Source organism: Rhinolophus sinicus, linkage group LG05, assembly GCF_036562045.2.
Source record: "Rhinolophus sinicus isolate RSC01 linkage group LG05, ASM3656204v1, whole genome shotgun sequence".
Lineage (NCBI taxonomy): Eukaryota > Metazoa > Chordata > Mammalia > Chiroptera > Rhinolophidae > Rhinolophus > Rhinolophus sinicus.
This window is the reverse complement of record NC_133755.1, coordinates 175114402-175139956: the sequence shown is the minus strand read 5'-3', so window position 1 is coordinate 175139956 and position 25555 is coordinate 175114402. Positions and strand designations below refer to the sequence as shown.

The window sequence follows — 25555 nt, the reverse complement described above, 5'->3', positions numbered from 1 at the left end:
AACTTTAGCAAGATGTTTGCGTATGTTAAACTCTTATTCTAATTACATCTCTTTATAAATACTGGCAATTAGTGATACTGCCTAATCTCAAAAATTTACAGTTATAGGAGGAAAAAACCAGGGACACTGAGATAAAAAGGGCCAAATATTTAATACACATAACAAAACGTAACAAGAGACACACAGGAAAAATTTTATATGAAGCCCACGTATGGCAGGATATGGAATTTGAAGCTTATAAACTGATCCATTCAGTGTGAGCAGCTGAGGAGGGACAGGAAGAACGGGATCAAGAAAAGGAAACGGGGAAAAAAAAGAAAAAGACAAAATGAAAGCAAGAAAGAGCATACCACGTGTGAGAGCAAAAGCATTCACTTGAAGGAGTCAGCGGGAGGGGAAATCATAAATAAATGCAAAAACAAAAGCAAAGATAAGTCTAGGTGAACATGAGACAGATATGCACACAGAGGGATGAAGGTGATTGATAGGTAGGTAGGTAGACAGACAGACACACAGCTCAAAGATGAGAGTAAATCAAAAGGAAGGGGAAGGAAAATATTTTGGTTCCTCTTAAAAGGCAAGCAGCAATCTTTGCAAGACCCATCACTCCTCTCTGTGTGAAAACTCACAGAAAATATACATGCATTTCTATTACCTAAATTTATAAATGTGGACTGCATTCTATAAAGAAAATGTTGTCTCTTAAATCTTCATTGAAAGGCTTAATAAATGTACAAAATCACACACTTAAAAAACTCAAACACCTCTGCATACTGGAGTCAGTTCCAATAAGTCAGTCTGATAAAAAGGAAACATGGTTGCTTGGAAGCCATGTAATTAATTTATTATACTCCTTACATATACCTATCGCTACAGTGGTAAGGATAAAAACAGTGGTCTTACACATACACCCACCAGAAACAAGCAGATGGAAAGATACAAGCGTAGTAGCAGCTGTACTACTGTGACAGGATCGCGAGTTTCTCTATTTTCCACTCTTGTAGTTATGTTAAAGGCGCACGCACACAAATACACACCTGACACGGAATCGTGAACTTCTATGTACACATACACTTGTATTTCTCTGTTTATCAGATGCTAAAACTACTTAGAAATATTAAAAAATAACTTACACTTAGCCGCAGAAAAACAAGCCCAATGCATACTCTCCCTTTATTTAAAACTTCTCCCCTCACACTCTGTAGGGAACATCTATTTTCACTCTTCTCTGATCTATGTTTGAAATTAAAAGGCCCAGTGGGCTAGAAGAGCTGTAACCTTCTAGTTGTTATTTCTCAATAAATTCTGAGAACCTGAAGAGAAGCTGCAACGTGAAAAGAGAAGGCAGAGTAGTCAGAACTATCAAGTGCCACCTAGTAAACCTCTGACCATTCCTTAAATTGACTTTTGATATTCTAAAAGTAAAAAAAAGTCCATGATTTAAAGACTTCATTATCTGTCAGTTCAAGTAGTATTATGCAAACAATCAAATCCTAAATCCTAAAAGGGGTGTATTATTCAGAAAAGAATGACACATAGTGAATGAATAGAGAAGTATATCGGCATAAAGAAACACTGACATACTTTACACATAATCAAGCTTTCAGAAACACTAAAAATTTATTTTTGCTTCATTTAATGATGTGAAGTAAAATGTTTGCAAACAGAAAGTTTATTTCTTCTAATCCATAGCCTATAGTAATTCTTAATTATTCTTCATCCCAACACTATAATCTAACACTTTCAGGGTGGCTGTGATGTCTCTGACATAGATTTAGGTCCTCTAGTGAAGACACGCTGTGAAAAATCGGGTCGGAGAAGAGGAGAAAGGTGCCGTTTACACATTTATCTGCTCGGCTCACACCTTTGGCAGAACATCACCAGCCAGTTAAACATTCAGTACTGTAATAATTTTGTCTCCATCCTTTTGACAATTTGTTTCACGCCTCATTTGCCATGAAGAGTTAGAACATTTTAGTCAACCTTGAGAAAGCAATTCGATTTTTTTCCACAGCAAAATGCATAACCTATTCCATCCAACTACCAGGCCACTGGTTAAAGTTCAAACTATGACACAGATAGAAATCAAGTGCTTTCCTTCAAATGCTGCAGAAGAAAACACTAACCAGTCATACATTTATTTTCAGTGGGTACGAAACAAAATCAAGTAAAACAGACTTCCACATGCTTGGTTCCAAATTGCTGCCACATTTCCCCTCCTATTAAAAAAAAGTGGACAACACAGATGCCCTCCCTGTTCCTACTATCCTCAGAAGACATGGCTGGAGCCTGGACAGAACATGGCCATTAAACAGAAAGAAAGAATTTCTTACAGTATGGTTGTTTTATTGGTGTTTTCAATCATTTTAATTTTGGATCACCACAAACATTTGTACAGAAACACAGTTTCAAACGTCATGATTATTCAAGATGCTATATTATTTACAGCCTTCCAAAATTTAAGTAGCTCATGTTCTCTACTCACTGAGAGCACTGCATAGTAATTGTATGTTGAAATCGTTTTAAATCTCACAAGATGCAACTAGTCTCTGGAGCAGCACTGTCCAATAAAACTTTCTACACTGATGGGACGTTCTCTTCTGTGCTACATTTGTACTTTTTTTTATAAGTGCTAAAAGCACTTAAGATGTGGCTAGTACACTGCAGGACTGAAGTTTCAATTTTACTTAATTTTACTTAGTTTTAATCGCCACATGTGGCCAGTGGCTACCATACTAGACAGAGCAGCTCTAAAGGGCACATGTAACGCTCAAAAGGCTTTCTGCTGCAAAGGGACCTTTAAGTCATATTATGTGTCCTAATGCTGAGTTTTCGCTTTAGGAAGGGGGAACTATAATGAACACTAAACCAAGTATAAAGATAAGCTTCACATTCTCATTAAAACACACACACACACACACACACACACACACAAATACACTGTAGTTCAAATCTGCTTCCTAACTGTTGGCGCAGAACGAACATGTACTATTAAAATCTCTGCCACGGAGAAAAGGGGGTCCTAGTGGACACCTTAGAACCATGTCTCCTAGGACACTGGGAAGAAGGTAATGCCTCCCCTTTAGTGTCACCTGCTGGGTAGGGGGTCATACCACCCACTACGTGGCTTCTTGGAGGATTATATTTTCTCTCTTTCTAACCAAATGAAATGCCCTCAGTGGGAAGTGGGTATCTTTCTTCATCAACTTTTCGAAAACCCTCATAGAATATCAAATGATGTGAATGCAAGCAATAAAAAAAAATGCTATTGTGACAGTTCCCACAATATAAATGCGGTCCGCTGGCCTACCTCTCCTCACGCCAGTCCCTGCAGAGAGGAAATACAACACAGTGTCTGAGGAGGCAATGGAGTGAGAATGCCTGGGATCATCTTGTGCCTATGCCACTTCCGAGATAAGTGTCTTAGGTGTGTCTAGACCGAGCCTTTGTTTACTCATTTGAACAATGGGTACAATAACAGTCCATAGATAATGAAATGATGGTCCTTAGCACAGTAACCCCCAGTAACTGGTCAATAAAGTGTGTTATATTACTAATTATTCAATATGAAAGATTTCAGTACAATACAAAAACAAGTGATTTCCCTTTGAGATTCCAGGCACCATCAGGGGATCTGACCTATAATTTGCAACGCGTGAAAGGGAATGTGTATGTGAGTTGTAATTTAAAGTATGGTTTCATTGTAAACAGACAGTAGAAACATACCTGTATTAAATTAACAATTTTAACATCAAAGAATAACTTATAACAAAGCAAACTGTTACAGAATTGCCAAGTTTTTAGTGGCCAATCCTGAACGCCAGCTCTCAAACACAAGTTTTTGGAGGGGATAATGAGGAAATGTAACAACTTTTACTCCTGCTGACTACCGCCTCAGCCTAAGATTTTTGGCACAGAGTGGCAATAACCCAAGCTAATTCCCCAAATGCAATCATCTGTTTTAAGAAGTCTCTCCAGACATTCAAAGACGTCTCCCTCAGCCCAGCTAACTCACTACCTCGTGTTCACCACCCAGTGTACCAAAGATATCAAGAGCACCCAAAGTCGCTGGTAGTCTGACATATTACAAAACTTATTTTCTGCAAATAGTGTAACGAATCTTTATAAAAATGCGGCTCCTTCCTCTCAGCCTACAAATCTACTGGGATAACCTACACCCTTAACAAAGAAAAAAGGCAGCACGGGCTTTGGAGTTAATGTCAATGAGGTGGACTCCTGGGGCCATCGCTTACTGGCCTTGGTCAAAACAGTGCCTGCCCCTCTCATCCTACGTGTCCTTAGAATCTATCAAACGGGGACAGCGAAACCAGACACACAGGAATGTTACAAGGATTAAATCAGAGAACTCCTATAACACGTGCGGTCCCTCATGGGCAAGCACCGTGTCCTGCCACACGACAGACACTGCATCAGGCATTGGGAGGCAAGAAGAGAAAGGCCCTTCCGTGTCACCCGAGCAGCCCCTGGTCCAATGGGAGAAGAAAAACAGCCAACTGACATTTGAGGGAGCACTTAGCACAGCACCTGGGCACAAACAAGGCGCACAGCAAACGTGAGTTCTCTACCCCCTTCCCTTAAATTAAAAAACTCTTTAAACAAAAAAACCCGTCTGCTTCCAAACATCTCAAAGCCTTTCTCGTTCCCCACTCACTCCTCAGCAGCGTACCTCCTTCCTGAGTGCTCTGCCCAAGGTCGTCAATGACCAAGTAACCAAGCTGTGCTCCCACTTACCTGGCCTCTCCTCAGTGCTCACAGCTGTGCATGTGTCTTCCAGAACCCTCTGTCCTCCGTGGCTTCTGTGGAACTCTCCTACATTTTCCATCTCCTTTTCTGGCTCTTTGGCTGGCTCCTTTTTCACTCCTTAAATGTTGGTTCTCCCAAAAACCCAGCACCCCTCTCTTCTCCACACACATGCTCCCAAAGGCAAACTCATGAACCCCACTCTCCACTGATACCTCATGCTGAGAACACACACTTACATACTGGGCCCAAATCACCCTCCTCTTCTCCAGATCCCCACTTCCTATCTGCCCACGAGCAGCTCCATTTAGCTGTTTGGAACACATCTCCAACCGAACATGCCTATTACTAAATATACACAATGATTAAAAAGCAACAGAACACCTTCAAAAAGTTACAGTGCCACATGCCTTCTCCCTGTGGTGACACCCAGACTGCCTGCACCCCGTCCCCTCTCAGATGGGAGGAAACAAAGGCAGCACTAGGGTTGTCATTTGTCCTTGCAATCACTGACAGTGAAAATGCCACATTTGGTGTCTGTCCTGTGACACAAGAGGAGCATGCTGAGCACTGATTTGAAAGATTACAGAAATAAGTGATAGTACCTTTATAAATTGATCTTTATTACATATTCATCTACGCCTCATTACTAAATAACCAATATTTAAAAGTGTTCAATTATTTTGAATTCCCCCGTGCTGTTATCCTACTATAACAGGTACCACCCCTTTGCAGATGGGTGGTTCTGTTACCTCTGGAATTAAATCTCACTGGAAGGTAACCCTTATGAAAGCAGGGGCTGGGTTTTATTCGTTGTATCCACCACACAGTAGGTGCTGAATAGATGTCAATAGCTCTTCCTTGAAGGAGTCAAGTATATACATAAAGAAACACAGTATCTAGCAATGAATTGTTGGCAATCAGCTTAGGTTTCCCACCCACCCCCAACCCACTCTTCTTTCCCAGGATCTGCTGGGGGTATGCAAGGTTTCCCTCAAAATGTCCCGGTAGTGCTATACTCATTGTTTCTCCTACAGATTGGTATCCAAGGCTCTCAAGACACCAGGACATGTATGGCTTGGCTTGCTTTTCACCCGATTCCCTCCCAAGGTCATGAGGCACTGGCCAGCGCAGCTCGTTTCCTCCCTAGGGCTTGGCAGAACTTGCGGCATCTCACCTGTCTGCCTCTTTGAGCCCCTCGCTTCTAACCTGCTGCCCCATAGCTGCTCAGCTAACTTCTCTGCGTTGTATTTATAATGTGGCAAAAAGGAAAGTTACCACGGAGAATCAAATAACTATCATCTGTACTTGAAAAGGGAGGGAATGGCTTTATTCTTCTCCGCCACAGTTAAGTTCATGAGCATTGTGCCAGTTATTTTCTTAGGGCTTTCAGCACTGTTTCAGAATGTTACGATTGCACCGTGGAAAATCTTAGCACTGGATGAATGATACGTTACTACAGACATTCTCTGAAAGGACTAACACAGGCAGAGAGGTCTTAGCTTTCTAGGCAAAAGACACCTTGTGTCACAATGAACAAGACTAAAATGTGACTGATAAGACACCAAAGATGCTCATTCCCTTCATAAGTTTAAAGAACCAAACACAATTAAAGGTCCGTTCTTACAGAAAATAACTTTCCTGTGACATACAGCAACGGCCTTTAAAAAAAAAAAAATTACCAGTTTTGTTTTTTTCTTCCTGAGCATTCTTAAAAACACTGTTAATTCATTTGCCTGAGATGGCTAACATGCATTCAGCGTTAACTTCAGAAACGATAAATCCATGATTACTCCGGTAGTGATTATTACTTAATAAAGCAAAATCAAATATTTTTATAAAATAGGAAACAAGAGAGGAAAGCCTTCATTTAATTCTAAGCTAAAAACAGCGTATGGAGCTATGTCATTTGGAAACATTCTTGGCCTCAGATTTAGGAGCAAGCAGGAGGTGAGGAAAACACAAGTTGAAAACCCAGGAAAGAAATACACAGAAAGCCAGCACTGTGAGCAATCCCACTGCTCAAACACTCCTGCAGTACTGGTGAAGTGGAACGTAACTTACATCGCTTGTCTACCACAAGCTTATGAGCCAAACTGACTTATTTTTTTTCAAAGCTGTGAGATTTGGTTTTTGACAAATTTTAAAAGAGGAATAATTTGGGTCATAAAAGGGAAATTTCCCAGGATTGTACCTTACCGTTAGACATAATTGGGAGAAGACCACTAAAAGGGTCTCAGGGCCCATCCCAACATCCTTCAGCCCGGCCAGCCACGTTCCTCGGGGTAGTAAAGCAAGAAAGCAAAATGGGGCTTCCCACTGTGGTACCTTCCCAACACCACTGAACCTGGCTCCAGAATGGTCATGTGGCAACAGCAAAGACAGAAATAGTCATGACAATACATCATGACACAACCTGGCCAAAGAATTAGAGGACTTCAGCTTTCACATTTCTTCTTTTAACGATACATTAACATCTTGATTATTTCAAGACATGTTAATTTGGGGGTTTGTCTTACAACTTTCACCACCACAGTAGTTCACTCTGGGGATATAATGAACATTGAATTTTATTTTGTTGGTTTCTTACTTTAAAATGATCTCTTCCAGCTGCCTATATTCTCCACTCTCTCCAATCTTCTAATCCCTAATTGTCACTTGTTCTCTCTTCATACTTTTTGGACTTACCATTTCTGGACTCGTAACACCAAGTGACCGTGAGACATTGTCCAGTCCATTCATCCATTTTCTCATCCCAAACTATTAAGCACATACTATGTGCTGGACACTTTTGTAGATGCTAGCCCATCCTCTCCCCAACCCAGAAACTTCAGTCACAGCCACACTTCACCCCAAACAGAAGAGAATCTATGCTCCTTCAACAGACTATTTCACAGCCTCCCTTCATGACTCAACTCAAACCAACGACCCAGATGGCGGGGCAGAGACTCCCCTAACAGGTCGGTGTAAATGAGTGTTCAGTGACACTGTGAGAAAAATCCAATAGCCACCTCCGTGCCCTTGGAGCACAGATCTTCTCCTCGTTGTCTGGTATGACTATAAAGCCAAAATACACTAAAATCCCCTCAACTATGAGAATGCAATTTTACGTGTCTTAACAATAACCAGTCTGTCTATTGCAATGTTACCTCTAGCTCATCGCTGATTTCTGCAGGAGGCAGAAAGGTGGGTGTACAGGCCATCCACAGCCTGACCGTGCCCGAGTCCCTGAGAGGAGGGCCTTGGGGACCTTGTCTTCCTGCCTGGGCGACTCTAACGTGTAACCAGGCTTGAGAACCACTCCTTTAGTAGGAGACACAGAACATGGGCTTTTGCATCGGACAAACCTGGGTATGGAAGAAAATTCTTAATTCTACCAGTTCTTCTATAAGATAGGGAGACTGCCTTGCAAGACTGTTGAAAGGATCGCAATTAACATGTGCAATGTATATGAAAAAACGTTCAACATCACTAATTAGTAGTGAAATGCAAAGCAAAACCACAATGAGCTACCACTCACACCTCTCAGAATGGCTGTTACCAAAGATACAAATGACAAGTGCAGGAGAGGACGTGGACAAAAGAGAACCCTGGTGCACGGTTGGTGGGACCGTAAATTGGTGCAGCCGCTGTGCAAAATATGAAGGATCCTTAACCTTTTCACTGCATTAATTGATTTCAAGTTTGTTCTCCAAAATGTGTCAAAAATCTACAGAAAATAATTACTACAGTATTTATATTTTAAGTAAATACAGTTAAGATGCTACGTTTTATTAAAATAAATGATTAAAGTATAAAAATTTCCAATTGTTATTCATTCTTGAAAAACACAAAAATATAGAAAAATGTACATCTGCTTTCCTAAACTTCCTTTCTGGAACACTGAGCTCGTGGGATAAAGTCGAACGCTGCAGTCAGCGGCCTGGAAATATCATTCAACTACAGTCGAACAAACGTCACACAGAAAATGTTAAAAAATTAAGAACAGAACTACCATATGATTCAGCAATTCCTCTTATGGGTATTTATCTAATGACTATAAAACACTATCTCGAAAAGATATATGCACCCCTATATTCACAGCAGCATTATTTACAATAGCCAAGATATGGAAACAACCTAACTGTCCATAGATGATTGGATGAAGGAAATGTCACACACACACACACACACACACACACACACACAGCCAAAAAAATGTATATACATTTTAAGAAAGGAAAAATCTGTATTAAAATTGTAATACAATGAATGATACTAGCACTCATTTGATTAACACCATCTTTTGAGCAAATGTCATACTACACATTGCTACAGAATTAACTTCGAAAACTAATACACAGATAACGTCTCTTAAAACGTGTATACGTTTTTTGGCACCCCTGGTGTGTGTGTGTGTGTGTGACGCATAATATATATACACATATGTGTATATATATGGGTGTGTGTGTGTATATATATGGGTGTGTGTGTGTGACACACCCATATATATACACATACACACATATATATACACATATATATACATATATAATGTATACACATACACACATACACACACACACATATATACACACATATATGCATATATAATGGAATACTACTCAGTCATTAAAAAAGATGAAATATTGGGCCGGCCTGGTGGCTCAGGCGGTTAGAGCTCCATGCTCCTAACTCCGAAGGCTGCCGGTTCGATTCCCACGTGGGCCAGTAGGCATTCAACTACAAGGTTGCCAGTTCAATTCCTCAAGTCCCACAAGGGATGGTGGGCTCTGCCCCCTGCAACTAAGACTGAACATGGCACCTTGAGCTGAGCTGCCTCCTGGATGGCTCAGTTGGTTGGAGTGGAGCACGGGCTCTCAACCACAAGGTTGCCAGTTCAACTCCTCGAGTCCCACAAGGGACGATGGGCAGCACCCCCTGCAACTAAAATTGAACACAGCACCTTGAGCTGAGCTCCCGCTGAGCTCCCGGATGGCTCAGTTGGTTGGAGCGCGGGCTCTCAACCACAAGGTTGCCAGTTCGACTCCCGCAAGGGATGGTGGGCAGCGCCCCCTGCAACTAGAAATGGCAACTGGACCTAGAGCTGAGCTGCGCCCTCCACAACTAAGATTGAAAGGACAACAACTTGGAAAAAAGTCCTGAAGTACACACTGTTCCCCAATAAAGTCCTGTTCCCCTTCCCCAATAAAATCTTTAAAAACAAAACCAAAAAAAAAGATGAAATATTGCCATTTGCAACAACTGAATTTTGAGAGTATTATGCTAAGTGAAATAAGTCAGACAGAAAAGGATAAAAACCATATCACTTCAACAACATACGGAATATGAAACAAAAAGGAACAAACTAACAAACAAAAACAACCTCATAGATACAAACAACAGAATAGTATTTACCAGAGGGGAAGGGCCCTGGGAGGGGGGCAAAATGGGTAAAGTGGGTCAAATATACGGTAACAAATGGAAACCAGACGTTTGGTGGTGAGCAGTACACAGATATCAAATTATAATGTTGTATACCTGAAATTTATATAATGTTACTAACCAGTGTTACCTCAATAAAAAATTTAATTAAAATAATGACATACCCTTAAAAAAATACATGCAATGTGCCTGGCACACATAGTAGGTGCTCAATAACAGGTGTTATTATTACGGCTATCGCTTTTATTATATCACTATTATTTAGGGCTTTTCTAAAACTCTTTCTCTGAACCTGCATTTCTTTGAGGGGCCAAACATGGAAAGCAATGTGTTTGTAAGAGTTTTACCAATCACTCCTGACTAGAACGAGAGGCCAATCTCATCTGCCCCCACGTAAGTCTTTTACAGGCCACCCTTTAAAAGAAAAAAATCACTCGAAGTTTGGCTCCGGACTGACTAGCACCTTAACATTTCTCCAGCCTCATCTGGACCCAGCTGGCCGCTCTCCCAGGAGGGCCTGTGTGCTCTTGTCCAGTGTGACCCTAAGCACATACCTGCCTTGTTCCTCCTCCAACTGCAACATTACTCTGTCTGCTCAGGTGAGGGCCACCCCCCTCACCTCCACACTTGCATTAATCTCATTCTGGGGGCCAACTTGTTGCTCTGTCTTCCCCATTGTACATCCAGATGCTGGGAAGATGTTAGTCCTGCCATCAATGCATCACCGTCTGCCACGCCTTATGTCTGCCATGTTAACAGGAATCCGTGCAAGTCCCCACCGGCTGCATGCTCATGACCACTTTTCCCATTTGCTGGTGGTAGTGGTGGTGGTGGTCCTCATATGGAAAAGAAATGTCTTCCTCAAGTCAAGGAATAATTTCCCTTCCCTCTTGGTCTACTGTTTCCATTCAGCCTCCTCCCACACAGACGCCCTCCTCTGCACCCCACAGAAAGAGCAGGTATCTCCAGACCTCCCACAGAGCCCATACCAGACGCTCTGAGCCATCACATTTCACAAGCTCTAAGTACCCAGGAAAGGCTCAGCTCTGAAAGGCACACAAAAGCACCCATCAACTACTGACTGCCCGAACCATCCCCTCCTTTTGTTAAGAAACTAGTTGGAGTACCACTTCAGACCATTATTCTTATAGGGAACTTTTCTTCTGAATACTGTCATATCAACCAAATCAAGTGTCATGTCTATTATTTATGCTGAATTTTAATTTCAAGTATGTTTACCAACAAAGCAAAGCTTAATATTCTTTAAAAACTGGTTTTGTCTAATAAAAATCCAAAAACTCACTATTGGATAATCACTTTTGTTAATCACTATAAAACTGAGTAAGAAAGCTCACATGAGTAAAGCTATCTCTGTTAAGTGTAAGTTCATCTGAAAATTTAATAGGGCGAAGACAAGAAACATGCTGACTCTTCCAGGTACAGGTGGTACCAGTCATCTCTCCAACTTGCCAGCGACTTCTACTTTTGAAAGGCTCATCTAAATTAAATGTACTTAAGCCCATGCTTGCCCACAATATTAAAATTAGTTAACTCTCAGGTATTAAAAAATAAACAAAAATTCAAAAAAGATTTCAAAAATTTAGGTTGGAAAGGAAGAGAAACAGTAGAGTCAAAGCTAATTAGAAATGCCCACATTAACAATGTCCTTCTTAGGACATCGTTCCAAAACGCCTACATTTCTCTCTCTCTGTGCTGCGTTTTTCATATCCTTCACATCAGCACATTATCCACAGCCGGAATATTCAACCTCAACAAGGCAGAAAGCTTGCCTGCCTCCCTGTGTTATCTGTCCGCGTTCCATTGGAATCCAATTTCCTTGCATTACCTCTGCCCAGGTCAGGGATGAATGGCTGTCAAATTCCCAGTGGAATTAAAAAAAAAAAAAGAAAAACCCTTTCTTCCTGAGGCAGCAAGTTTCAATTCACAGAGCACATGGCTAATCTACATATGTGAAGGTCACGGCACTTCAGTCAAAGAGGTTAAGAATGGAACAGCTCACGTAAGGGGTTGTCTTCAACATCTTGGCATGATGCCCAACAAGTAAGATTGTTGAGACGCAATAGACAACTTCTGGCAGCAGCAAGGGGGAAATATTTTGATCATGTGACGCCGCACACACTACCTAGTCTATTTCATGTGTGAAACTTTGAGAGTCCCCTAAAAAACACCACATACGCAAATCAAATCCAGATTTCAGCCTGACTGGGTTAGCCATGCTGGTACACCTCCCTCTTCATAAAACACATTTATATGAAATTTCTAGATGCACTGAGAATAAAACGTCAACATATTGACAATCAGTTGGCTCAAGTATCTTAACAGCTGATTACAACGTCTTTGTATTAGTTTTTCAATGAACCATGAAACTACTTAGACCAGGAAAGGGTACTGAGACTAAAACAGCAACATTCCTTTATGTTATCTGAATACATACAACTGCCTTAAATAAAATTCACCTTCTTCCTCCATACTTCTCTCTCCTCATTAATAATACGGTGATATGGAAAATTATAGGAGCTTAATGCACAATCAAAGACAAAACACAAAATTGCTTTCTGCAACCTATCTTCACTAATTAAATTAATTACAGAATAAAAGTAAAACACTACTACTTGCAAGCACTCACACTCCTGACAAACATCTCAGTGGTGGAGGAGGGACAAAGTCTTGCCACACGGAACGGATACCAGACGAGAAACCAGGAGTGTGACAAAGCCCAGCTCTGGCTGCTGTGAGCCTGGCACCGGCCTGAGTGTTTTCTCTAGTCAGCCAAATGAAATTAAAGGGAGTTGGCACTAAGACGAGGGAAAGGGAAGATTTTTGAACACAGCAAAATCATAACAAATGTGACTACAATGTTTAAAACTTTCAACAGTTAAAATAATGAGCTACATGTTTAATATATGAAGAAAATTATTAGAAGCAAAGATCCACTTCACCAATTTGAAAGTTGTCTGCCTACCACCAATTTCCTTCAGCTCAAAATTTAGATTGTTTTTGAGGCCAGAGTTACTCAATCCATATTTCTAATTAAATGGGACAGTAAGTCAAATAAAAATATCCCACAAACTATCTTATGTATTTAATCAACAATATTCACTCAGCAATCTAAGAGCATGCCTCTCCAATAAACTATGCCAACACAAGGCTTAACAATTCACCAATATTCTCTGGATATCTTTCTCTCTGGTACAGTGCCCCTACACCAAAGGCACTAAATGTTTGTTGATGGCGGTGAAATTCAATGTTCCAATTATCGATCTTTAGAATTTATTTTTCCTTACCAGTTAAAAAAAAAAAAATGGCTGTAAAAATATTGGAAAACTGCAAGAGACATTTTAGAAATGTGATCAAAATGTGATCAGTTGCTCCATAACTTACTTTTCCTAAACACTCGGCAAGGTAGACACATCAGGCAACAAAACCTGAAACATCTAGATTAGAAATAAGCTTCAAGTATTAACCTATTTACTCTGAGAGGGAAGACTAATAGGCTGTTAAATCAACTAATACAGAACCACAACTAAATCATTTTAATTTCTGATCCATGAGAAAGTACAGTCCTTTGTTACCGCATGAAAACGTCAGTTTCCTTGCCAGTGTACTGTAGTGTACTAGTAGTTTATAAAGTTACCTCTCACAATAATTGCGTAAGTCAAGTACTCTTTCCCACCCCTTTAGAAATGAGGGAACTACAAACCTCAGAGAGGTGAAGTAACTCGCCTGAGGCCACACAGGTGGTAAATGTCCCATCTTCCAGGTTCCTAACCTGCACACCTTTGGTTCTTGCCCTTATCTGCTTCCAGCCCCACGCCTCTTCACTTGAAATTCTGCTAGTCAGGGCTCGCTGACTAGAGCTGATTTGCACAGAGCCTTCCTACTCCTACCCCCACCCCAATCTAGTCTCTGTGAGATGTCCCTCTAACATCAAAACTTTTCCCACCTAAACTGTTCTCACAATCTTGTGTTCACTTGTTCTTAGTCACTGCGTTATCAACTTGTCAAGGTCCAGGCCCTAGTCAGAGGGACCCGTCAACCAACACAGTACCAGCCACACAGGAGGCTCTCCACAAACATCTGTCTGACGCCCCAGCTCTCGTTACGACGACACAAATCTACAGTCACAAAGCCATGGCATACAGAAGTCTGATCAATATGGTGAAAGTAAATGAGCTGAATTTTGATTTCTTCATGCTAATGATACTACAAAGTAATTTCTTTAGCAGAAAAATCACCATAGGATACCCAAAACAAAATCCAAATTAAGATCAATTTCTCATCAATGTCATAGCACCTAAGAACAATCTCCAAGTACACTGGCCTTCCACATAATACAGTGAAACACCGACTGAACAGATTTCCTTGAAACTGACACTGGAAATGTATAATACACTCATCAGGAAATTTTCAGTTTGAATACATTACTCTTCAGAGTTAGATGATGCACTTTGAGGGGGATAATCTTTCTGTATAGAACTGCAGAACTATAATGCAGCCATTCATTTTAATTTCCACTTACTTAAACACAGGAGCCTATGATAATTCACCAAGGAAAATTATGGATCATATGTTATATTTGCTTTGTATCTTATGCACCAAATGGTACTCAGTAAGAATTTGTTCATAATAGAATTAAATATTGTCCCTGATACTTTTTTATAAATCTCAGTATAAAAATGTAAAAAAAAAAAATTGTTCTTCTCTATATATTTGAGACATGCCTTTGGCATTCTCAAATTTGACATTCCCTGTTCTGAGTATTTGAGAGCAGCCCCAGTAAATTATGATCTTTCTAAAGCACCAAATATGAATCACACATGCAGTGAAGTGAAGCAGATACAGAAGCAAGTTACTTAACTAATGAGAGACGACAAGTCCACCATCCAGAATTCCAAAAAGGCCCAGTTTCAAATTTTTGAAACTTTGTCCCTTTGCAAAAAGTACTTTCCCTAAAAGCCAGTCTATTTTTTTGCAGATCATCAAAGTGGAAAGGTCTAAGTGTAAGAAAGGAATGATTCTTGGCCAGAGAACACAATTTACTAATTAATATTAAGGATGGAATAGTAAATGGGGCAGCATCTTGTTCCAATGACATCAGTGCATCACAGGCTCTATTGGTAAACCAAAGCCAAGTCATGGAACTGTTTACAAGAGTCCCAATCAGCACAAAACTACATTTTGTGAGGGAAATTACAGTGGAATTCACGAAGTCTGTGTATTTGCACAGGTCTCAGTTTATATTCACTGAACATGTCTGGGAGCCAGTATAGTTTAATAAGCTGTTCAGTGGTGCATAGCTAATGAGGCACTATTTTTTAAAAAATTCAAAGCAGCAGAGAATTTTGCAGCTGGGAGGGACTAGGGGTCACCTGATTGATGGAGGCAGGGACTTGTCCTCACCCACACCCTGACGTGGGGCAGAGCCAGGTAGAGAACAAGAACCCATGTCCCCCTCACTACACCAGTGGGAAGGGAGCTGGGGAAAGAAGACGGGCCAGTACAGAGGCCACAGGATTTACAGCTATGACCTCAGCAACAACCCTGCCCAGCAGGCAATGCTCCAGATAAGGAAACTGAGCCCCTAACCCATCTCAGAGAAAATGGGTGCTGACGTCTATAAATGAATATAGATCTGACCAATCCCAACCCCAGATCTTTCCATCACATCAAGATGCCTTGTAATAGATTTGTATTCTCTCCTAACTCCTCATAATACTAACAGAATAAACTAATATATAACAAACATACCAGTTCCCTTAGAAATATGTCTGCTTTTTCAGAAAGATACTTGCTCAGCAGTACAGTAGCAATGTTTTACATTTCTGTTTCCAAGGTCATTTATAATTCATTGCGTAAAGTGAATTTATTATAAAAAATACAAACTAGAAGCAGAAAATTTAAAGGATACTAAAAAGGGTTTATAGCTTTATATACACGTATGGTCACTGAATCTTAAATTTTGCTTCTTGAAATTTCAGAAATTAGATACCAAATTCTAGACAAAGTTTATAATTATCAATCATTTCAAAATAAGGCTATGAAGCATGGTCAGTGCTTGAATTTCTAAGATGCTCATCACAAAAAGGAACAGGAGATACTAAGAATCTGGAACAGCCTCCACTAATCATCAATGCCTCGCTTTCTGAAAGGTTTATTTCAGGACCCAGAAGCAGTAGCTGAATTTACTCTTCAGCCAACATACATTATCTAAACAGTTACCAAAAATACTCCAGCAATCTAAGTATCTTCCTAAATCTGAGCAGACTGTTTTTAACTTTTTTTCCAAGAGCCCAAGAAATGTAGCAAACTGAGAAGAGGAAAAAGGACCACACTATATAAATTCCAAAGTGATTGTATTTCCCTTCTTTTAGTTATTATTCTCTGTAGTGGATCTATATTTTGCTCTGGCACAAAGCCAGTAACTGATTGGCAGAAATGGAAAAAGAGTCACTATCTCATATCAGCTATATCACAACAATCTACAATGATTTATTTTGCCAAAATCCACTCCCCCACCCAAAACAAAGCAGGCCAACAGACAGCTGACCCACATGGTTGCTATATGTATTTGCATTTTTGTTTAAATGAGCCAGTCCTAAGTCAACAATGTCAAAATACCATGCCTAGGCATAGTGGGAGCAGGCGTTGGCAGTATCCCTCTGCCTGAACTGCATACAAGAGCAGCAGCAATCCCCAAATCCTGGCTGGCGTCTGTGTCTGGCACAAGGCTGATTAAGAAAATGGGTGCTCAATAAATATTTGCCATTGGTCATTAGGAGTAGATATGTATCTAACACACCTCACAGCATACATAAATGCTGTTTACACCTTAAATAACTGTTGCTGCCCAGTAGAAGTTCTTAAATCACAGTTCATCTTCTCTGTGCCCTCTGTGGAATCCAGCATTAAAGTATGTAAACGATCATGTAAAGATGCAACTATACAGAATAGCATCAGTAGCAGCTAAAACACAATTCCAAGATTTTACACACGAAAAAAGCCTGTTCATAAGAAAGATTAAGATACTAAGAAGTATCCCTTTGCAGCTGCCTCTAAAATATAATCACAAGGCCAATCATCTTCATTTAGGAATTTTCCCACATACTAAGAATTTTTGCAGTTTTGCAGAGGACTACAAATTAAAGACATGAGGGGGGAAAGCACAAAATTTGGCACTCAGAACACTATGAAAAAGAACTCAGCATCACGTGGATTGGTTGTTTGCTCTGGGTTGGGGTGGTGGGATGATGCCCCAGAACTTAAAACGCAAATTGAAAAAAATTATTGTCATTGTAAATGATTTTCATTATAGTAGGAAGATAAAACCAATAATTCTAAAAAGAGGCTAAAATGCAAAAGATGAGAGAAATAAGAGAAAAATGATCATGAGAACAGTTCATTTCCATTCCTTATTGTCTAACAAAGTCCCAGGTTTCTCTCAACAAAGTACCCCAAACCTTTAAGCAGAAAGGCTTCAAAAAGTTACTTTTAAACTTTTAATGACAGAACTGACAATGAAACAACTAACCTACACAACACACATTTCCAAATAGACAGAAGCTGGGTGGATTACTCCAATGTTAGAATTGGGAGGAAGTAATAGACTAAAAACAAATAAACAAAAACCACCATAATCTTGGAGGAGGAATTTACTAATAAACTATGAAGTGGCAAGAGTAATGGTTATAAAAATAAGATTATTTTGCTTACAACACACATTAATACCTAACAATTTTTAAGTTTGACATGAAGGAAAAGAAGAAAAAATAAATATTTTTACTTCAGTTTGGGAAGATGAAAAAGTTCTAGAAATAGATGGAGTGATGGCTGCACAACAATGTGAATGTACTTAATGCCACTGAACTGTACACCAAAAAATGGTTAAAATGGTAAATTTTATGTTATGTATATTTACCACAATAAAAAAATACATACATAGTTTCTTTATATATGTAGTCTAGGATTTTCTTCTGGATTTCATCAAATATGGCTTCCCCATCCAGAGACACCTAATAAGGAATGACTGCTTGTGTGGTTCTCAAGTTTCATCTTTCATCAAGGCCCAAACGAGACACTGAGAAGTAGCTCCTATGGAGGATGGTTAGCAGAGACCAAATCTAGTTCAATACTAAAAGACTGGCTTGCTATGACATCCAGATTCTGCTGCCATCTACCTAAGAATATCTATTGCTAAAACAGATATGCTTAAGATTTTAGGGCTTTAGTCTTTTTCCTAGCAATAAATTAATTTCATCATTAGTTCATCTGTCAAACTCAGCAGGCTTGTAATATTTGTGGCATTGATCCATTCAGAAGTGAGTTTGAAAACTACCTACTGGAGCCTATTCAAATAAGTAAATCTAAGGAAATAGGTTTCTTAGAATTACTCCAAGTTAGACTGAAAATGTTTACTGAAAACTTACTGGGGAAACACATATTTTCACTTTGATAAATTCACTCAGTCACTCAACGTGAATTGTTAAGTTATAGTATATACAGAAAAGTTGATATATGTATACTATAAGTAATACTATAGAATATGTATATCAACAATGCCATTCATTCTGATTTTAGCATAAGGCAAAATAAGTGGATTTAATGACACCTAAATCGTTTTCTATGAAATTTCTAAAAGAAAAAGTCACTAAAGTATACCAAGTTTTTAGATCAAAATTAATTCATTCAATCATCCAATTAAGCCAAAAGGGGCCACTTAGTCTTTTATAAATAAATAGCCTCCAAACTGGAAAAAGCAATATTGTATAACAGATCTACATGTATGATATATAAACAGATCCTTGGTGAACGATTAGTTTTGCCTGGTACTTCTCCCCCACACCACAGGGAACCAGGATTTGGGATTACTCCGCGTCTCGCATGCATATACAGCAAGTGTGGCTCTAGTTTACATATCCAGAGAATCTGCACAAATCTCCTGAAAAGGCATGAGCATGAAAACTACCCCATTCCAAAAAGGCCTATGACATGGATGTGGGCCCTTAAGTATAAACAGCATTGTAAAATGTCATAAACATTTTGTAACATCCATTTTCAAAATCTAAATACCGCAAAAAAAAAAATAGTGGAATGAGTTTATTAATATTCATTTTGGGCCTCCATAAATCAGTTGCTTTAAGTAACACACAACAATTCTTTCAAACACAAAATATTCGCCTCGAATTTACAAATCTACACACAGTTCAAAATGAAAGTGACACAAGTTGAGTATTAGTTCCTTTTCCACAAATACGGACGGATCAAAGCACACAGATCCATTAACTGATCAGTGTCAGTCTAGTGTGGTGAGAAAAGCCCCTGTCATTTAGGACAGTGGGCAAAAAGCTAATACAGTTTCCTATGCCAAAATTTACATCTCCAAATCAGTCTTCCAGTAAGTAGCAAAATTTCACAAACTCCAACAAATTTTAATCAAACCACTCTCTTCCAAGGAGAGGACAGGGTTAAATAAATGAAATGATAATCTTTTCGGTTTGCCTGTCATATTGGTATTTATCCTAGGGAAATAAGTATATTCCTATTACATCAGAAGTCACATTTTTAGATACACCCTGCCCTAAACTACAAAGTAATAAAGTTCATTAGTAAGAAATAGAACTGAAAACTCAACCCCATTCTATTACACCTATCTTTTTAAAAATGTGTCTGTGTCTAATAAAATTACCAAATGAGTTTATATTAGGTTTTCCCCTACATTTCCTACATTTTTAAAAGCGGTCCTCAAACCAGATTAATGGTATTTTTATATGAAAGTGAAGACATTATTCTCTCAATTCTAATGAAGGAACACAATAGTTAGAGAGTAGGTACACACTTCCGATACTGTGACACTGGGAAAAATGGAACAAGTATTAAAAAAAGCTTTCCCAAAAATTCATTCCTAAATATAGATCAAAACCAAAGAAAAGAGAGATTAAGTTTCCTCATTATAGACCCAAGGTAAGAATATGTTTTTCCCTGGAATATACTTATTGATTCCGTGTTAATATACATGTAAATTTAAGTGATAGCTGTGTTAGAGAGCAGTCACCATTAAAAAAAGAAAACTGTCAAAAGTACACAGAAATCAGGATCTCCAATGAAAACAGTTTTAAACCATGCATAATTTCATGCCAGATAACCTAGGAAAACAGAAAATTGTAGACATTTTTGTTATATTTTCTTTGTTGTTTAAATGATAGGCCTTTTCTATGAACCACAGTTGGCCAATTCCACATCTTCTGACGACAGAGCAGCCAGCCAGCCATACCTCGGCAAATATATAAATTTAGACTACAAAAATTTCTTTATGAGATTTAAAATATCAGATAGGGTAAGATTTCACTGGGAGGGGAAGTCGGAAGTCCATGTTATGCTATAATGTATCTTATACAAATTTTAAGGTAACCAGGAATCAGTCTTTAACTTCCTGCTTTGTAAGCCAGCTAATCACTTTTCTTTTAATGGTAAATAAGGTTCTTTTTTAATTATTGTATTATAGTCTATAAAGCTAAAGTTAAAATAGCATTAACAGAATTCAGCATAAATGTGGACATTATAAAATATTAGTTATATGAGTAGACTTCGGTATTCCTTTTGAAACCATTATATCTGAACACTTTATCTCAAAAAAATGCAAAACTGTATCATAAAATGGCTTATTTCACTTTTCAAAAAGACCCTCCCCTTACAATACATGCATATATGTATTTGTTCCTAATTACAAAAACATTGGCCACCCAATATAAACCATTTCCTAATATCAAAAATGAAACTAAATGTGTTAAAAGCCACACAAAAATTTCATTATTTAACAACGTGATTTAATAGGATTTTATGACCTATAGTTATGAAGTAATTTAATATTTTGTACAAATGACTGTTTCTTAGTACAATTACCATAACAAATACTAAATAACACTAACGCTTCAAAAAGAAAAAATGTAAAGAATACACATTCCACATGTTATACGGTAAGGTACCTAAAAGAAATCTGTGAATCTAGGTCATATGCCTATCATTTTTCTTTCCCCTCAAAAATAAAAAAGCTATTCCCAAGGGTCACACTGAGGACATAATGGATTCACTCATTCCAAGAAAACAAAATGCTTAAAATGATTGGTACCATTAAGAAATAATACTCTAAAGTAACATGGACCTACATCTGCCTCTGTCATCCTTTCATTTCTAGTTTACAAAGATGTGAATTCTAAACTGTCCCTTTAAAAGCAAGCTGACAAAGCAAATCGTTTTATAATTAATTACATGGATTTATTTACATAAGGTTTCTGTATGTTTTTACTTGTGAGAATCAAAAATAAAAATTGAAATCGCAAATTTTCTATCAATAATAGGAAAATATATATTATCATTAAAAGTAAAACTCCACTAACTAAAGATTTGAAAGCAGTGGACACAAACGTCCTCAGCCTGGGAGTCACATGATTATCTGTTAAATTCAGTCCTTCACTGACTCAGACAAGTCTTTCCTCTAAGATATGATTATTATTAAAATACACCTTCCTAAATAAATGAGCTGAGTAGAAAAATACATTACAAACATTGTTAGTCCTTTCAAACAGATTAAAAATATAAAACCTTTCACAGCATGAAGATGTCTATGAAAAACAAATTATTTGGAAGAAACACACCCAATATAACTTGAATGTAATATAGTTTCCCTAATTCATTGTGTAAACAGTTCAAATAAGGCTCTCACATTAGCTAATCTAACAAAATAACCAAGGGGGAAAAAAGGTTCTTGGGGCATTTCTGTATTCTCCAAATCAGAAGCAAACATAAAATGACTTTCAGTATTTCACAAGACTATCCATTTTTTCCTTTTAACTAATTGTTGTCTGCAAACATTATATAGTTTTCTCTTCATGTTTTTTAAATATAATGTCAATTCTAACTAAAACATCTCATCCATAAACAAAATGGTCAGAATTGTTAAAAACAAATTACTAGAAATACAGCTTTAATCTTGTTATAAAGCTAATTAAATTTCACTGAAAGGTATTGTTGTATAACAGAATCTTGAAATTTTTAATAGTATAACTTTTAAATTTATAATAAACTATGATGACATAATTCAAATTTTTTATAGTTTATCTATAAAAGGTATTTTTATAAAAGCTTAACAAACCCCAAAATTGGTAAAAATCCTTTAATTATCTTCTAACTGCCATATCCTCACTCTACAATTAAGGGCTGTGACACATGCAATGTCCATGTTAGAATTATCAAAGATCTGAATTTTGTCAATGCCGAATACTGGACATCAGTGTAACGTTTTCATGTATTTAATTATCTTACTAATAAATATGATTCACAATAATTTAAGCTTTAAATAACATTCAACCTTACATCTGCTTGTAATAGAGCTCAGTTATTATTTGTGGCAAGAATTTTGTGACTGTACTGCTCAGCACTATTTACATCAGCAGTGCTAAATGCCCAATGGTGAGAGGGGAGCCAATCAGATGGCAGATTAGATGTCAACTCAGAGGCAGCTGTCTGGAGACTATTACAGCCAGTTTACCTCCACAATTCAAATTCCAAACCTTGCAAAGGAGATCAAGTCAGTCTTTAGGCTCAGCCTACGAGCAAGAAGCGGCAAGAGTGCAGGACACTTCCTAATAACGCTGCGGGACTCGGGTGACAGCAAATTAAAGAAAATCCTTATAAATCCTATCCAAAATGATCAATTTTCACTGACCTGCTATTTTCCTGGACTTGCTGAATAAAATGTATGCCAAATCCATGATCAAAATAAGTTCAACGTAACCGGACTGTGTTCCTTTAACATAGCCTAGCTGTTGAAGGTGACTCCTTCCAAGCAGCCCGTAAGCCAAATAATGGATTTCCTGGCTCTTCTTAGGAATGAATCGATATATTTTAGAATATTTCGCCTCACATCGTTGTACACTTGGGTATTATTTTTGCTAGTAAATATTCCAACTCAAAGCCCGCATCGAATTATCTCTGAACGGCTGGGCATAACTACGAAACCCACACTCGGTTACCACAAAGCTAACCTATTTTTCCTGCCTTCACCTTGGAAGCCAAAAGGGAACGTGGTGTGGCTGGAGGTAGGACAAAGTTCCTCGTTCTTTTCCCAGTTAATGCTTATTGTTGGCGCTAACCGAGAAGACGAGGTTAATATTCCTGCCCAGACCGTAGTGGCCGGAGCGCCGGTCTGGTTACAAAAGCCGCCGGACCGTCCCCAGCGCCCACACGGCTGGCTGGCGGCGCAGTCCCCGACTCCGGCACGCGCGGCTCGGGCCTGGGGCGGGGTGGCGAGGCGGGGTGCTCGGCCGCCGGCAGTGCCAGCGCCCGGCCCGGCCCTCGGCCAGACCCCCTCCTCGCCAGGCCCCCGGGCCGCGCACTCGACCACCGTGCGCTCCCCAGCCTCTGAGGGAGGCGTCCGCCACTTAAAATGGCTTTGGGCGCCTCACCCCCACCTCCCCCGGCAGAAGACGCAGGAAAAGTACGCGGAAAGAAAGAAACTAGGGCTCGCGGCGCGCGCCGAGGCCGCGGCGGAAGCAGGCCCGGCCGGCGCGGGGGTTACCTGGGATCTGCCCATGGTGGGACCGGGGGTGCCGGGACTCATCGCCGGGTGGCTCCTTTGTTGCGCGGCCGCCCAGGCCGGGCTGGCGGCGGCGTACTGGGCGCCCATGTCCTTGCCCAAGCCCATGCCCGCGGCCGCCTGCTGGCCGCCCGCCGCCGCCCCCGCCGCCGCCGCCTGGGACTGGGGCTGCGACGGCGGCGGCGGCGGCGCGCTGGGGCTGCTGTAGTCGGGGTAGCTGCCGCCGTAGCTCCTCATCATGGGGCTGGGCGAGGTGAGCAGCTGGTTGAGGGTCGGGGTGGCCCCCGACGGGTGCTGGTTCTGCCCGGCGAAGCGCTGGAAGCCCCCCGCCGCCGCGCCGGCGGCCGCCTTGCTGAGGCTGGCGGCCCCGCCGCCCCCGGGGCCCATCATCATGCCGCCGCCCTGCTGCCGGGGGGGGCTCAGCACCCCGTACCCCGAGGACGAGCCCCCATAGCCGCCGCCGCCGCCGCCTCCTGCTGCTGCTGCTGCTGCCGCCGCCGCGGCCGCCGCCGCCACAGCTCCCGCTCCCGCTCCCGCTCCTCCTCCTCCTCCTCCTCCTCCTCCTCCGCTGCCTCCTCCTCCTCCGCCGCCGCCGCCGCCGCCGCCGCCGCCCGCGCCGGGCCGGCTGTAGCCCGGATAATGGTTGTACTGGCTGTTGGGGTACCCTTCGTGGGAGTTCTGCAGGGGGTCCATGCTGTTGGGGGCTCCGGCGGCGGCTGAGGCGGAGTGCATCATCCCCATCCCGGGGCTTTGTTGTCCGCCATGTTGATCAAAGCAAGGCCCAGCGCGGCCGCCGGGGCCGCCGCTAGCAGGGGCAGCGCTGCCATAGTAATTATTAAACTCCGAGACGGCTGCGGGGCCGCCGCCGCCGACCCCGGGCACGGCCACCGGCGGCTGCTGCGCGCCCAGGGTGCCCAGGCCCGGGTGCTCGTACCGGCCGCACGCCGGCTCCCCCATCTTGGGCGGTGCGTCGTCCTCGTCGCCCGGCTTGCTCAGCAGAGGCTGGCCAGGGGGGTCGGCCTGGCTGCCCGCGGCACTGTCCTTGGCGCCTCCATGTTGCGGCTGCTCCATGTCGGGACCGGGCTGAGCCGCGCCGCCGCCCGCGTTGCCGAGGCTGCTGTTGTTGGAAATGGGATGTTGCTGCTGCTGCTGTTGCTGCTGCTGCTGCTGCTGTTGCTGCTGCTGCTGCTGGAACTGGTTTAGCTGCTGCTGTAATGCGTGGTGGTGGTGGTGGAGGTGGTGGGCATGGTGGTGCTGGTGGTGGGCATGGTGGTGCTGGTGGTGCTGCTGGTGGGGCGGTGCGGAGGGGGCTTCGCCAACGGTTTTCAGTTTGTGGTTGGGGAGCAGCCCCGTCTCCATGGCCGAGCTCGGGCCCGACGAGGAGGAAGAGGAGGACGCCGCGGAGGAGGAGGAGGACAGCGCGGCGGCGCTTCCACCCTCCTTGAGAGCCGCCTCGGATCCGCCGCTCTTGGCGCTGTTAGTGCTGGCGGCAGCGGCCGCCGCGCTCGAGTTATGGGCCATGTCCAGTTCGTGACGGGGGTGCGGGGGGTGGTGGTCCCCACTGTCCAGCCTGCCGCCGCCGCCGCCACCGCCGCCGCCGCCGCCCCCCAGCGTGGGTCCGGGTGCCGCCGCCGCCGCGCCGCGCGCCCCCGTCTCCAGGTCCCGGGCCCCGGGCGCCGGCCGCGGCCCGGGGGGCGCCCGCCGCTCGCCGCTGCCCGCCCGCGCCCGCGCCGCCGCTGCCGCTGTTGCCCGCGCGGCCAT

At 41.6% G+C, this 25555-nt stretch overlaps 1 protein-coding gene across 9 annotated transcripts in view; it reads right to left on the bottom strand.

The window, feature by feature from the left end:
* ARID1B (AT-rich interaction domain 1B) overlaps nt 1–25555 on the bottom strand; it is a 397542-nt gene extending 371987 nt beyond the window's left edge. For 3 of the 9 annotated variants that reach the window (XM_074333740.1, XM_074333746.1, XM_074333747.1), the window contains exon 1: nt 23777–25440. In XM_074333740.1, coding sequence (XP_074189841.1) covers nt 23777–25315 — 1539 coding nt within the window. In that variant the 5' untranslated portion in view covers nt 25316–25440. Of the gene's footprint in view, nt 1–23776 lie in introns of all 9 variants that reach the window. The other 6 variants (XM_074333744.1, XM_074333741.1, XM_074333742.1 and 3 more) reach the window with 4 other exon arrangements.